At 34.3% G+C, this 15,829-nt stretch overlaps 1 protein-coding gene across 4 annotated transcripts in view; it reads left to right on the forward strand.

Moving 5' to 3' along the window:
- The window catches only part of GRM8 (glutamate metabotropic receptor 8), a 331,061-nt gene extending 320,717 nt beyond the window's left edge, over positions 1-10,344 (forward strand). For 3 of the 4 annotated variants that reach the window (XM_032688648.1, XM_032688650.1, XM_032688649.1), the window contains 2 exons: positions 4,030-4,276; positions 9,239-10,344. In XM_032688648.1, coding sequence (XP_032544539.1) covers positions 4,030-4,276; positions 9,239-9,288 — 297 coding nt within the window. In that variant the 3' untranslated portion in view covers positions 9,289-10,344. Of the gene's footprint in view, positions 1-4,029; positions 4,332-9,238 lie in introns of all 4 variants that reach the window. The other variant, XM_032688651.1, reaches the window with a different exon arrangement.
- Positions 10,345-15,829: the final 5,485 nt, after the last annotated feature.

A 15,829-nucleotide genomic window follows, 5' to 3' on the forward strand; every position in this document is an offset into this window, starting at 1 on the left:
ATCTTATTAAACTGAACTACTTTTGTTGCTCCTTGATTTTTAGAGCAGCTAATTCTGTAAAAGTTACAGGTAGTTATGTTACCAGAATAATAAAAGTACTCAGAATGCACAACCATAAAACATCATTGTCCTCTAGTCAGGGATAAAACAAGGGAAGAGTCAGACAAAAGTCAAACCAAGTATGTGGTAGGTATCCCGTTTGCTAGACTTATGATTCATCAGGCTGCAAGAATGGGGATTCCAAAGACAGAAGGATTAAATCCAGGAGATGTTTCTGTCCTATAAAGAGACTCTTAACTTGCAAATAACCATTTAAAAAAGAAGTAGGGCTTGTTGTGATAGGACAAGGGGTAATGGTTTCAAACTAAAAGAGGGTAGATTCAGACTAGATTCAAGGACTTTTTTATGATGAATATAGTGAAGCACTGGAAGAGTTTACTCAGAAAGTTGGTAGATGCCCCATGCTTGGAAACCTTCAAGGTCAGGTTGGAAGAGTCTCTGAGCAACCTGATCCAGCTGAAGATGTCTGCAGGGGGACTGAACTAGATGACCTTTAAAGGTTCACATCCAACCCAAACTATTCTATGATTACAGTAGGAAAAGAAATCAGACTCAGACTACCATTGACAACTCAGTCAGTCTCCAAACAGCAATTCATTAGCATATGAAGTCAGACTAATGTACACACTCCACACAATGTGTACATGTGTTCAAAGCCTTCCTCTCAAGGCCTAGCAAGTTTCTTGAAACCCTTCTTTCTCATTGGCTTCATTAAAGGGTAAGTAGTATGAGTGATCCATGAGCAACAGGATCTCTAAAACTGAAGCCCTCCAAAGACTATATTCACCATTTGAAAATTGTCCCGTCCAAAAACTCCCAGCTCACTCTGTTTTAAATGTTTCAATAATTATAGCAGCTGGTTCAAAAACACAGCAATCATTAGAAATAAACCGCACTGCAGAAGAACTGTAATGGGTAACATGAAAGTAACATTTTTTAAAATAAGCTGTTGTGCTGATCATCAATTAAATCCATAGAAAATAGATGTAATGACATACCTCACGCAAAATATTTTCACTAAGTATATTGGAATCCATGGGTTCTTATTATTTCCATGTATGTATAATTAGATTTAGAGTTGTTTCACTTCTGAAGCTTAAATAAATGTAAATGTCTAAGCAGACATTGACATAATAAGGGAAGCCTCTTTACTATTTCACAGAATCACAGGGTATGCTGAATTCCAAGAGACCCACAAGAATCATCAAGTCCAACCCTTAGCCCCATACAGGATCATCCACAAGAGTCACATTATATGACTGAGAGAATCATTCAAGCCTTGAAATCTGTCAGACTTGGTACTGTGACCATTTCCCCAGGGAGCCTCTTCCAGTGCCAAACTACACTCTGGGTGAAGAACCTTTTTCTAATATCCAAAAAACTTCTGTCACTGATCACCACAGAGAAGAGATCAATGTCTACCCCTCCTCATCCCCTCCTGAGGAAGTTGTAACTGCAATGAGGTCTCCCCTCAGTCTCTTCTCCTCCAGGCTGAGCAAAACAAGTGACCTCAGTCACTCCCCATACAGCTTCCCCCCAAGACCCTTCACCATCTTCGTTGCCCTCCTTTGAACACTCTCAAATAACTTAATAATTTCTTTATATTACAGTGACCAAAATTACATCTTGGCACTCTGGGACCTCTTATTGCAAAAAAGATCACTGAGATCTACTATAATGCATAGATTTGTTGTTAATATGGCTATTAAATAATGTATGTATTTTACCTGTAACATTCAGAGGTTCTTTATTCTTTCTATCATCTCACCTTATACTGAACCATGACAGAAGACAAGCGTCACAGCTTGGGTACTTGATAAGGAATAAAAAGATACATATTTAAAGGCCAGTTTTTGTTACAGAATCCATGGGTGAGGCTTAGCTAGCCATTTAACTACCATGACATGGTTTTTAAAAATGGTAAGACTTCAAAAAGGATTTTTTTATGTTTAATGGAATTTTCATATTCAGTACAGTTTTTTAAAGGTATTACTTGCATTGATTTCAGTTTTGAAAATCCCATTAGGAAATTTATGCGTCTTTAGGAATCAAAACACTTTTGCTTTTGGACACCAGTTAATTCAATGCTTAACCCTAAAAGCCACCTACTGTACCAGTTTGATTGGAGATTTGGTTCAGAGGGAAATGAATGCATTGGTGGTGCTATCTGCATGTGAACATGCATCTGCACAAAGATCCTTCCACAGAAGTCCGAAAAACTTGCTTGTTAATGTGACCATGTAAGGTTTTCATTAGAAATGTTCATACGCAATATAGCTCAAGGTCTGCTTTCAGGCATACCACTGTCATTTTGGAGATTGAAGGGAAGAGAACTATTTCACTGGTGTGAGAAAAGATTATATTGCATTCATTTCCTCAAGTATTTTCTTGATATATTATTGAAATGAAAGAATATGTTGCTCCTACAACTTTCCTCAGCACAACAGAAAGGCAATGCTAATTGTCTTTTCAGTCTGGTGCTGTCCCTGAAAGTGGGTTCAGCTTCTTACAGATTTTGAAGAACTGATAGTCTTTTCTTAAAGAGTAGATTGGCCAACCCCTCCTTTTATGGTACTATTTGACAGTTTTCTATAGATATATACAGTTACTTTATAAAATGGTTCAGAGTCCATGCTTTTTTTCTTACCTGACATTGCTTTAAGTGGGAGAACAGAGTTTATTTTGATCTCTAAGGAGGAAGTATCTAATGGAAAAACTTTGTAGGCTGAAAGGCATTAAAAATTATCAACTATAATAGTGACTGCAAAACAGTTTATTATATCTCTACTTTTCTGCCAAGGGCCAAGTCACCCAAGGGCACTTCATAAAAACTGATGATCTGAAGCTGACGTTGCAGACAGACTTACCACCTTATCTCCAGGTTAATGTGATGGTATTGGCCAGTGCTTAAAATCATGCCTGGCAACAATGTCAGTGAATCATCTGCCAAGGTATTGAGCAGGTTTTACTTCAGTATCTTTCTCGGTATAACAAAGATTACTGAGAGATTTCCTACCTAACACAGAACTGTAAAGTAAAATTCTTTTTTCATAATATGGCTAATAAAATATAATTTCCTAAGAAAAAATAAATGTTGAGCAGCACTAAAATTAGTATTTATAATATACTAGCTGAATATTTCTTCAAATAGAAACTTCTCTCTGCTGTTCTTATGGAGTGATCATTGTCATCTTCTTTTATGAGATCATGGAAGACTAGAGTTACCTTCTTTTTGTAGGTGATAATGAACAATAAATAGATTTGCTCAGAGATGCCAGATTTTTCCTTTGTATGTATAGGGAACTGAGATCCTCTGTGATGTAATTTCGTGGTTCCTCAATTTTCTGATTTCGACTATGACATATTAAGAAGTTTATTGTGTGCCAACAGAACATTGTGATTAGAATTCAAAAGTAGGTGGGAAATGTTAAAAACAAACGAACAAACAAACCCCAAACAAACTCAAGAATATTCAAGCATCACTATGAAGAAAGTAATATTTTTTATGAGTTTGAAACTCAAAGAATATATCAAAGATTTTATTAGATTCTGGATTATGCTGCTGTCAGTTGAGCCATACTGCATACACTGTTGAATCACATGGTGTATTGGTGTAGAAGCTTCTGTCTGTTAAAGTAGGTGATACACAGCTAACCCTATTGTCATTCCTCTTTTCTTGTCCAGACATACTGTTTCTTTTCTAAAGCTTTGTTTGCTTCAGCATCTTGGTTACTTTTATGAGAATGAAGTTTCAGGAATATTATGTTGTTTCTATCACCTACTCTTAAGGTTATAAAACCAACATGAAAAAGCCATACTCAGCTGCAATTAAAAGCAACCAAAGCCAAGAGTCCTTCTGATGTATGTTCCCTTTCCACATATTACTTTTAAGATAATTACTTTGTTTTCCTTCTTATATTAAATCAACATAACAATGATTTTTATGTTGTTGTTTCTTTCCTTTCCCAGATGTACATCCAGACAACTACACTTACTATCTCCATGAGTTTAAGTGCTTCTGTGTCTCTGGGCATGCTCTACATGCCCAAGGTTTATATTATCATTTTTCATCCAGAGCAGAATGTTCAAAAACGGAAGCGGAGCTTCAAGGCTGTAGTGACAGCTGCTACAATGCAAAGCAAACTGACCCAAAAAGGAAACGACAGACCAAATGGCGAGGTCAAGACTGAACTGTGTGAAAGTCTTGAAACCAACAGTAAGTCATCTGTAGACTTTCCCATGGTCAAAAGTGGCAGCACATCATAATAGATGTACGTTCACAAGAATGCACTTTCTTTTAATAATAAACTTTATTATTTTTGTTGCTTGTTCTGCATGAATCCAGAGATGTGTCAGAATTCATGTACTGCTAAATACAGGAATGTCTAGAGTTGTTTCAAAGAATTTGATTTTCAAGGATGCTAGTAAAGAAACAAAAAGCACAAGCAGATTTTGAAAAACCACATCTTTCAAAAATAATTTGTTTTAGCTAGTGCTAATTTGATGTGTTGTGCATTGCTGTGCCAGTTGTGATATGTCCTGACAGTTCATGAGGTGTATTTATGGTCATCATTGTATATTCAAAACTCAAAGGCTCTTGAAAAAATGTATAATGGAAACAGTTAACATTGCTTTTATTTTGCAGTTAGATATGGTAGTGAAAATTATGCTTTTTACCTTTCCACTCAACTCAAATTTGTTGACTTGTTCATTTATCATGACTCATGACTAACACTTTCCAGAATAATGCTTCCCATCCAGGTTTTTGTTGTGGTCTTACTCATCTAGGTACAAAATGGTGATAATTCATATAAAACATAATCATTACATGTTCTGATATGTCACTAGCTTGTAATGGGAAAAAATTCTTTCCCGTGTCAGGAAAGTTCTTGAATCTTGCTACATCTCTAAGTTGCTCTAGAATGGAAGAAAACAGAGTTTATAGCTTCCATTCTACCATGTGACATACAATCTTATAAATTGGACTTCATAATAACAATAATAATCAAATATGAGCAGAGCCATTAACTTTACCCCCAGTGCTTAGCAATGTAGAATTGTTTTCTATTGAGCAGTTAGGGGTCGCATGGGATGGACAACAGCTGTTACAGTTAAATTTTTCAGTTATTTTACATATTTTAGATATGACATGGTTTATTTTTAGTTTTTATTACTTTGTGATGGTGTTGACAGATGATTAAATAGTACTATTTTGGTTGAGGACATTAAGACAAAGCAGTACCAAATTTTCAGAAAAATATTGTACTTATTTATGAAAATTGAAACCCCCAACTGAATTCAATCAGAGTTTTCCAGATTGAAGGCTATATAATAATCTGTAAGTTTACCATACTATAGTTGCTGATGCATGGAGGATACTGAGAACAAACTATTTCACTTGAAAAACTCATGACCCTTCAAAATGCTTAAAACTGCTAGAGTGAGCTATGGGTTTATACAGATTCAGATTGTGATATATAACAAAGGACAAAAAAAAAGATACATAGAAATTTGTGGATCAAATAAGAGTGTAGGAATATGAAGAACTCAATAATTTTGCAAATCTTCAAGATTCTGATATTCCTTAAACTATGATTATGCATAATTCATGGCAACAGCTGCTATTGGAAACAAGTCTGCTTCTCTGGTAGTGCGTGTATGCAGGGTAATGCTTATTTACTGTGCTCTAAACACGATTTTAACAGTAACAGATCTATATAATCCCAAGTAGGAGTGTATCCTGACTAGGCTTTTATCCAGGCATCATAATACTTCATAGGCAAAAATTCCGAGTCAAGTAATTTGCACTCCAGAGAGCTCTCCCTATGTAATTGAGCTCTAGACCTCAAGGTGGGTTTCTTTCTTCTGCAAAATAGTTATCAAAACTTTTGGAAGTTCCTGTGAATTACTAGTGCACAATGCCACATAAGCCTTTTTCACTAGGCCAATAGGAACAACTTCTCAACATAGCAAATTTTTTTCTTTCACTGACTCCATGTGAGATAGATTTTTCTTTGCAGCGATAGTATATGAGGCTGGTTGCAAAATATCAGTCTACTCCTAGGATACCAGAAGTGGGTAGTGTTTCCCACCATTTACCAAGAACAAATACTGGTAATGATAGCAACACCATAACTAGGTGAGAAATAGGGTGAGACAGTCAGATAATTCCTTTTTCTTCCTATCCAGAGACAACTCTGTCTAGTCTGTCATGTTCCATGTAACATACTTTATTCTATGTTGTCTCCACATAAATACATTCATGGTTTTGTTTTGTTAGTTTTTGTTTGTTTGTTTGTTTTGGTGTCTTTTTGGTTTGTTTTTTTTTTTTTTTGAAATACATTCGTAGTGGAAAACAAATTGTTTCTGGGAGATAGGATGAAAAAAACCATCCAGATGCAGTTACAGAAGGCATAGCAATGGCAAGTGCTTTAAATGCATATAGGTCAGATCAGAATAATCATTCCGAATTGTTTTAGATCCTATTTTATTTTGTTTTATTTTATTTTATTTTATCTTATTTTATCTTATTTTTTATTTTTGTCTTGTTCCAACAGCAAAGTAGTAACTGGAGCTATAAAAGACTGTTAATTCCCAGAAATATTTTGAGCCAAGTCCGTTACTTTTTCTGGCCATCTATGCTTGCCAAATGTGGTTCATGTTGTTACTGTGAAATGCTAACAGTCTTCAAGAGTAGGACACCAGCTGCTGAAGCTTTCAGATCCCCAAACAGGAACTCTAGGCTTATTCCACTGAACAATAAAGATATGTGCAATGTTTATCAAGTGAAAAAAAAAAACAAACATTGTTTGGAGATGAGATTAGATTTAATATATTTCAAAATACTATCTACACTAACTTCCTGTGCTGTCATTTTTTAAAGTACAAACACTCAGAACTCAGAAGGATAATTTTTTCTTGATCAATTCTCGACTAATTATATTAAAACTATTTAATTCTCAGATATACAACAGAATTACAAAAATTTAACAAGTTACTCTATATCAGATGAGGTGTAGCAACTACCATATTTTTGTATTTTGAGCTTCTTGCAAATGCCTTCAGATAATTCAGCTTACTGAGATGTGATAAATCTGATTATGTTACATTGCTGTAGGCTAAACACACGCACATGTAAAGTTATTGCAGAACTCAGCTCATACAAGATAATATGGTAAGCTAGCTTAACCTGATCGTGTATCTCGGCCTATTTTCAGGGAAAGGAAAAAAATAAGCTCTGATCATTTTGTTCTTTTGTTCCCAAGTGTGCAGAGTTTGCAGATGTGCATTTATTTGTTATTTCTTAGCTGGGAACAAAATCCTTTTATGCTTTAAAAACTTGGTGCCATTTTAGCAGTCCTGCGCTATTTTCAGTAGGAACTTAATGGGCAAAAGGAAAAATAGAATCCTCTCAGAAATCCAGCTGTGGGAGCATGGAAGAGTTCAGTTGGGATCAGTACATCCCATCTGAAAGATCTGGAAGATGTAAATGAGGCTATATTTGCTTCAAGTGTCCCAATACATGCAAATAAAAATATTTCATATTGGTGCTCAACTACTATGATCAATTATGTGAATGACTTCCTTCATGTGCCAAAAGTAATCCTTTCATGAACTAGCTTTTCCAGACACAAAGTATTAGAGCTACCTGTGCAAATGAAAGTAAGAAATATTACATTTTGAAGCTTTCTTTTGATTATTCATTCTTATATATACCTTCTTAGGGAACAAAGTTTATAGTGATATGTTAATCATTATGGTTCTGCTGTGTCTTAAAAAATTATACATGCAGTATTAGGATCAAATTTCTCAGAAAACCAAAGAAAATTTAGTTATTTATACTAACCACTATTATTTTGTGTCAATTTTAATGATCCTTTATTTAGTTTAATCTTTGTTGTAGAAGTGAGAAATTGTCATCACTTAGTTTCTGTAGTCTATTCTTCACGTATCATGAGATTGTTGGGCTGAATTTAGGAGTTAGCAAGAAGATTGTTTTTCATCTATCTCAGCAGTTGTCACCAGATTCTATACAGAAAACAAGAAATTGAAGGAAGAAAGGAAAGTATCGGAATAAAATTTTTGAATCTATAGATGAGGAAACTTTTTTACCATCAAATTATTTTCATCTTACCAGCTGAATTCTTCAGTATCGTAAGCAGAACATGTCTGTACCAGATGGAATATAAAACATATTTAGAAAGCCAAATTCCTCTTTATGCAGTCTAACACAGACCTTATTATAGAGACAAAAAAGAGACTCAGTCCCCCAGCAGTCTGATTTTTCATGTACCCAACATAAAATTAGAGAATTAACTGTAAGAAAGACCTAATGCCACCACTTTCATCCTCCCACTGTTACATTAATCTTGAGTGATATCACATGTCATATTTTTATAGCATATTTTTAATATTTTTATAGCAAAAGGATAAGATATAAGGGCTAGAACCTCACACAAACTTTCATTAAAAAATCAGTTTTTCATGTTAACGATAGTAAAGATGTTGAACTTTCTCAACATTTTGCCTCGTTCTGAACAAGGGGTATCAGCTTTGCTCGAAAGAAGACATGATCTGCTGACCATCAATATAAGGAAACCATCCTTCTCTCCAGATAATAGGTGCTGTAGGGACTACCTACTCAGTTTCACTAATTTGGAGAGATGTTTCCTAGATTAGTCTTTGCTCCTTTCAAGAAACATAAGGCTTCTTCTAGATGGACAAACCACCACTAGCTGCAAAGTTGTCTTTAACCAGTAGAAGAGAAAGAGAATTCCAATCTCTAAAGTAAAAACTGTCTATATACAATTCAGTCAAAATAATACTTGGTGTTGAAATTCTATTGTGGGTGTGCTGAAACCACTCATCATTATTCCTCTCTATTGACCTCTGCTTGCACAAGTCATCAACAGAATACATTGCTATCAAGGGCACAGAACTTGAGATCCAATTTAATCACCATTTCTATACATTCTTAAATAGTCTTACTTTATTCCATGAATATAGACCATATTGTTAAAAAATATAGCAGGACACTGTCTAAGTTCAAATGCTAAGTATGTTTTTTTTTCCTTCTCTCTTGATTCTAAAAATCCTGAACTTTTTTGTTGTTGTTGTTTGTTTTTTTTGTTGTTGTTTGTTTGTTTGTTTTTGTTTTTTATTTTATTTTTATTTGCAGCCTCCTCTACCAAGACAACTTATGTCAGTTACAGCAATCAGGCAAACTGAGCAGGGATGAAATTTACTGGAAGATCTGCAGGATTGGATCTTGCAAACATAGACTTTACCACCACCAGAATTCAGTCCTGAAAATGTCAGTAGACTACATTCAAATAAATAGTCAGTCTCCTAAAGAACAAGGATTAAACAAGAGGCAAAAGGCAAAAAGAGACAGGGGAAGGAAAAGTCCAGTTTTATAACACAGAGGCAGAGTGTCAAGCTTCTGAACTGTTCACTCACAAAAGGAAGCAAATCACAAAAGGAAAACAAATGTTAGCTTGTGAAAAAAAATGCTGTTGAAATAAATCATGTCTGATGTTATATTTGTAAGTACTTTTTTGTGATTGTGACGATTTCCTTTCCTGTCCTACATTGTTCAACTCGTAAAAGAAGATGAGTTTGTTTCTTGTGACGGCTGACTGAACTAAGTCCTGGGTTATGCTAAAATAAATGCAATGGTCAACGCATGCTAATTTTTATACAAAATAATTTATTTCTAATAATAAAGGAATGTTTTGCAAATGTTGAGACTTGTTTTGTTGCAGTTTTAAGGGAAAAAAAAGTCTTTACACTGTTGTCTATTGTTTGTTTAGAATGTGCAGTAAAGGTGGGTGTACAAATAAAATAATAATCATGGCATCAGAAGAACGCAGTGTAAACTCTAAGCATGTGTGTGTGTGTGTGTATGTGTGCACCCGTGTGCGTACGTTCGTGCATGCCTGCCTGCATGTGTGTGTGTGTGTGTACTCCACAGTGTGTGAATTTATTTGTTCAAAGCTTTGTGACTATATTTTCTAATGGAAGGATTTTTTCTCCCTTCTCACCCTCAAAGTAAGTGCATTTTATATGTTTGTAAAGTAAAGAAGTCCTGATGGTAATTATTTTGTATGATTGTATTATATTTTTGAGTCTCCACTAATAATTTGGATCTTTTTCATTTCTGGAACTTACAGTTTGTAAGACTTTATGACAGCCAGACTGGATTAAGCTGAAAGCCTATTCAACCTAATATCCTGTCTCTGACAGGGGAATGTAGCAGTTGCATATCTCAATAAAGGTGACTTTGAAATAACAGAAGAGAAATCAATGGAGAATTTGGAAAGCAGAAGCCTAGTGAATATATGTACTATTGCCTTATAAACACCTACAAATCAATGAAATAAATGTCCACCTACAATCTTCACATCTTCTAACTCCCATGATTGTATGAGCATTAGAAATTATTATGCAAAGAGAAAGAGAAATTCATATAGATATCTATCATGTTAATAAACCCATCTAAAGAATTTAAAAAAGACAGCTAGGAACTGTCCACTTTGTTACTATACCTATGATGTTCTTTAAGACTTTTTCACTCCGTACAGTACTTACCATTCGTCAAGTTGATGGGTCTTCACATTCAGCTGATTATTAAATGTTATGTCTCCTGACTTAGCCTGGATGGCTCCTCGTGCTTTTATCCTCATAGCAGCTGTATTTTTATAACATATCTTAAGGGAGCTGTAGTGGGTCCTAAATTACATGAATGAAAGTTGAAGTATCTGAAACTGAATCTCTTTCTATTGCAATGTCAGTATTTAAACTAAAACACAGTCAGCAACTGCATGACAGTGAGTTTCCATTTTCAAAATATTTGATAAAACGTTCTTAGTTTTCCCCAGAAATTAAATGTCTGAAGTATTATCTGATGATTGGTTTGGTATAGTGGTGTTTTTTGTGTTTGTGTGTTTGATATTTTGTGTGAAATTTCCTTTTTTGACTATGCCACAAGCACATCAAAGCCACACCTATAAACTAATATATGCTTACTTTTAAGCATATAGGTAATGCAGGTAATGCAGTGAGACCTGCCAAGAAAAAAAAAAGTCATAAATAAAGCAATTCTAGTTCTGTTTTGTTAGCTAATATCAAAAAATCTAAGTTTTCATGTGAAAATGGATTGGTGTTTTAACAAGACAGATTTCATGTCTAGGATGGATTTCCTAAAAGACAGAGAACCTGTTTTATCTGAAAAACAATATTTTAAAACCTTTGAAAAGTTTAATTCTCAATCCAGAAGAAAACTGGTTTTAAATATTTTGAAATATCTATACATAATAACTTCAGCGTAACAATATACACTTGAAAAAGCAGTATATGAGAATTGCCTTTAAAGCACATTTCATATGTCCATAAACATATTTTTTATACACATAAAGTATATGATATATAAATATCTTCCAGTTTTACAGTAGTCCAAGAAAATATTTTCTGAAAAGGTTTACCAAGACCAATATACAACTTTTTTTTGGTTAAAGAGTAGGTTAGAAATGCAAATTATTCTGTGTATTTTCTACATAATTCTATCAAAAACATGGAGTATATTAGGACTCTAAGTCCCTCTGGTATTAACATAACTAATCAGATAAATTAACATGTGAATTAGAGAACGCCACTGTTCTACCAGTTTCGCTTTGATAGCGTAGTTATGTACAGTTTATGCAATTGCATGGAATGGTCCACTCAGATTTCACAGACATTCAGTAGCTGGGATCTTGAAGTTTAATAACTAACTGTTATGTGGGCACAGTAACTTTTTTCCATCTAAAATTGTAAAAAGTCTTTATTGTACAAACTTAGGCTTTAGCTCCAATCATGGAGAAACAGACTATTCAATTGCTGTTACTAATCATTTTTATGTGATCATGCTGAAGCGACTCCATCAAGACACACAATTTTGTTTTACTGACATCAGAAATAAGTCCTTAATGTTGTTTTGTAACTGCAGGATAGATACAATGAGATCTGAATGACTCTGTGCATCAAGTCAATGAACCAGAAATTAAACAGAACTTATAGACAGTACCTTAGCTGTTCTGCAGAAAGGGTAATGAGGCACTTCATCAAAAATCTCCTTTTCCAGATATGCCTAAATAGCAATTTCCACAGAAAGGTTTTTAACTAACACCATTACCTCTCTTCCAATTAATAGATAATTTTTATTACTAAACAAGGAAAGAAGTTAAGTAAAGTATTCTTAACAGATCCAGTTCATAAATCTATTGCATTAGAAGACAACTTGCTTGTTTATGCATCTACGTAAAGGCAGAATATGAAAGCAGAAGACATAGAATAGTGGATGAAGCAGGAACTTTTGGTTTGAAAATGGGCATAAATGAACCAGTGTATTTCACCACTCCATCAGCCCTTAAATCAAATGACATCACTACACTTTTAAATAATTTATGTGCCATGTGGCAAATTAAGAAATTACACATACATCTACAATTTCTGGTAAAATTTTGAGAGCAAAATACAATGACAGAAAAGATAAGCATTACTTTTCCTAGTTTCAGTAGTAACTAATCTAATAGCATCTTTAGTACTTGTCATACTGCAATTATTTGCATCCAGAAAACAAAATTTCATGTTTTATATGCATGTTGCATTTGCTGTGGATTATTAGCTCCTGCAATCTAAATGCAAAATGATCTTTTTCTCAGCAAGAAATCATTTCTTTCAGACTTTCTCCTGAAATTTCAGTAGCTAATAGGAGACTAAGGTATATGTATCACTAGTCCTTATTATGTTCCTGGAAAAGTAAATTATTGTGATTAATGGGATATAGCAAATACAAGAAAGAACAGATCTTATCTGCCGACTGCATAAGATACTTCTGAATATATGTAAGTTGTATTGCCTCCTTTTAGCTTTCTACTTAGCTTAAAATTTACCTTCTTACATGACTTAAATTTACTAGTAAGATCAAGAGAACGGCAAAATACATTTGGTGGAAATAATCTGTTGCATCTGTGCAACAAAAACAAGTTGGCTGATGAGAAAGACAAATTCATCTGGAACCATTTTGGTTATGATAAAGGAAATTGGAAACCTTAGTAATGACTCTATTAAGTTTTATCAGGAAATGAACTACAAATTAGGAGTGTGCTCCGCTTGTTTGTGAAATCTTAAGATGATTTTCAAAGTTTGTAAAAGGTTACTGTAGAATTTTTTGTACATTTCACGTTTTTTTTATAACTATAAATTCTTTCGTCACATTGCAACACTAAACTAATGGAGTGCAATACTTTTTGTCATTTGACATTACAGTATGATAACAGGTGGTTAGCTTTAGCTCCCAGAACCTTAATATTTTTAGTGGTGCAACAACAGGGAAAACAGCAGTGTCTCCCAAAGCTTAAACAATGTCAGGAGTACAGTAAGATGCACAATATCCTGTATGATAAACAAAGCCTCTGTTTCCATTACACAAATGACTTGTCTCTTGGTAGAAACAGAGCAGTGTGACATGCAAGGTAGTATGAAAAGAAAAATAAAAGAGCAGTGAAAGAATCACAATATCTAAACCCCTCCAAAAGCAGCACAAAATGTTGAAAAATTACACTATTGAAGCACTGCATCAGCTCCAAAGGGTACACACTGAGTTCTGTCAAGGGCACGTGCCATCCCCAGTGTGTGTTAATCTTACATATTCCACAGAACTGCAGTGAGAAAACACGACAAAGTAATCAATGGGAGCCATCAGAGTTCAGGTTGAATGAGGTAGCAAATAAGAACATTCAGTCATTTTTCTTTGAAATTCAAGAAAATATGATGATGTCCAAGAAATACATACAACTTCCACAAAGACCTGCACATACATGTGTTTTAACATTTTATTCACAACGCTGTGATCAAAGATTGCAACATAATAAATAAGACAGTACCTGTCTTTCTGCAAATGAATTAGCTCCTTCTCTTCTGTTAATGACTAATTCAGTGCTGGGATTTCAGAAAAACTCTGGGGCTTTCCTGGCCCATCATAACTAAGTCTGAGAGGGAACTGGACATTATTTTCCAAAATAAAGAGGAAGATTTCCTGTAAAATTGAAATTTTCTGTCTTAAAATAACTCTGAATTTCCAGATCATCAATATATTAAACATATCCAACTAAGTAAACCTGACAGCTTTAACTACTTTCTGTTAGAATTGTGTCAGAATTTTTTTCTTTATTGGTTAAATGTAGAAGACACACAAGTAAAAACACACACACTGGCCAATACAAGCATTACAGTGTCTTGTTAGCACAGGGTCATATAATATCTGCAACACTGCAAGTGCACTAACTTCATCGTGATCCCAAAGGAAGCAAAACTTAAATTGCATGGCTGGTATCACTTCCTGGTTGATGCACATGTGTCTTGGAGGCTCTTTGAATAACTGACAAGCCAAAGGTTAGCATTGTTCTGCAAAATTTTTCTGCAAGTTTGATGTCATTAAGAATTACCATCTATAATGCTAGTTTGAAAGCCTTCCTTTTGTTTCCTGTTTACCTGATACAGCATGTGCTCTGTTTCTGGAAGCCTACTGTACTCCCCAAGTAGGCTGCAGTGTCTTTACTGTGTGATCATTATCACATCAATATCAAAGTACAACCTTTCAGAAAATAAACTAGTCTTATTTCATTTTTAAGTTTTATTTTTCCTAATCTTACTAGAGAGTTGATGAACTTTCCAATAGATATGGTTTGATTTGACTGGTCACAATCTTTCCTTGATACAGCTTCTAGTAGTCCTCTGGTACTCCCTGGAGAGCTCTTTATCCAAGTACTGACTTTTGTATCATGGAAGAAAACGTATCAGTGGAGTAAATACATGGCAAAAAAAGGATAAATATGAGGAATAAGAGCATGAAAGCTGCTTAAAGAAAGTAAGACAACTCCAGAAAACATTCCTGGTTAGAGAGACTACCGATTGCTTTCTTCTGGGGAATGGAATAGCTACATCTAAAGACAGATTCCACAGGCTGCTACTGGAAGTCTGCCTCAGTGGCTGTTTTCTTAGAAAATCTTAATACTGATTTAAGACTTTGAATTCTGTCTATATTTTTAGTAGAATTTTAATAAAATGAAAAAAAAAGAGAGTGAACAGGTGAAAATGAATGTTGGAGATGCATATGATATATTGAACTTATTGAACATATGGGGACTTACTAGTAAGTCTGCATCAGATGAACCTATCCATATTTCTATTTATCTATCCATTTCTTTACATATCTCACATACTGTAGAATGTAAAGACTAAATCTCAGTATTGCTTTTCTACTCTTTTTAAATCAGATACGCAGTTGTTATAGTGTTCATAGTTCTAGGAGGATACAGAGTTGTAAATATAAATATCCATATATTCTGCCCTAGCTCCACACAGTTTTTCATCACAAGTGATAAACATTTCTAAAAACAATGTTGTTTATTTCTTCATTTCTATAGTTCTTACACTTATCTGAAAATACAGAACAAGTTGCAATAATTTTGATATAGATGTTATCCTCTCTTGTGAGAGCTTTCATCCTTTGTCACCATCTGCAGTGTGATGTTGAATAAGGAATGACAGAAAGATTAGTTTTATATGAAATTCACGATATTTTTCACTGAATGATAGCTATGAAGCACACAATTTGCAAGATAAAATAATGATAATATGATTATTTCAAATGCCAGACTGATGGTACTTTATAAATTACTGCCTAAAGCATTGAAAGTTTAGGACAGATGCCTTGAAAGTGTGTTCT

This window comes from Chiroxiphia lanceolata, chromosome 5 (genome assembly GCF_009829145.1).
Source record: "Chiroxiphia lanceolata isolate bChiLan1 chromosome 5, bChiLan1.pri, whole genome shotgun sequence".
In the NCBI taxonomy this organism is placed as follows: Eukaryota; Metazoa; Chordata; class Aves; order Passeriformes; family Pipridae; genus Chiroxiphia; species Chiroxiphia lanceolata.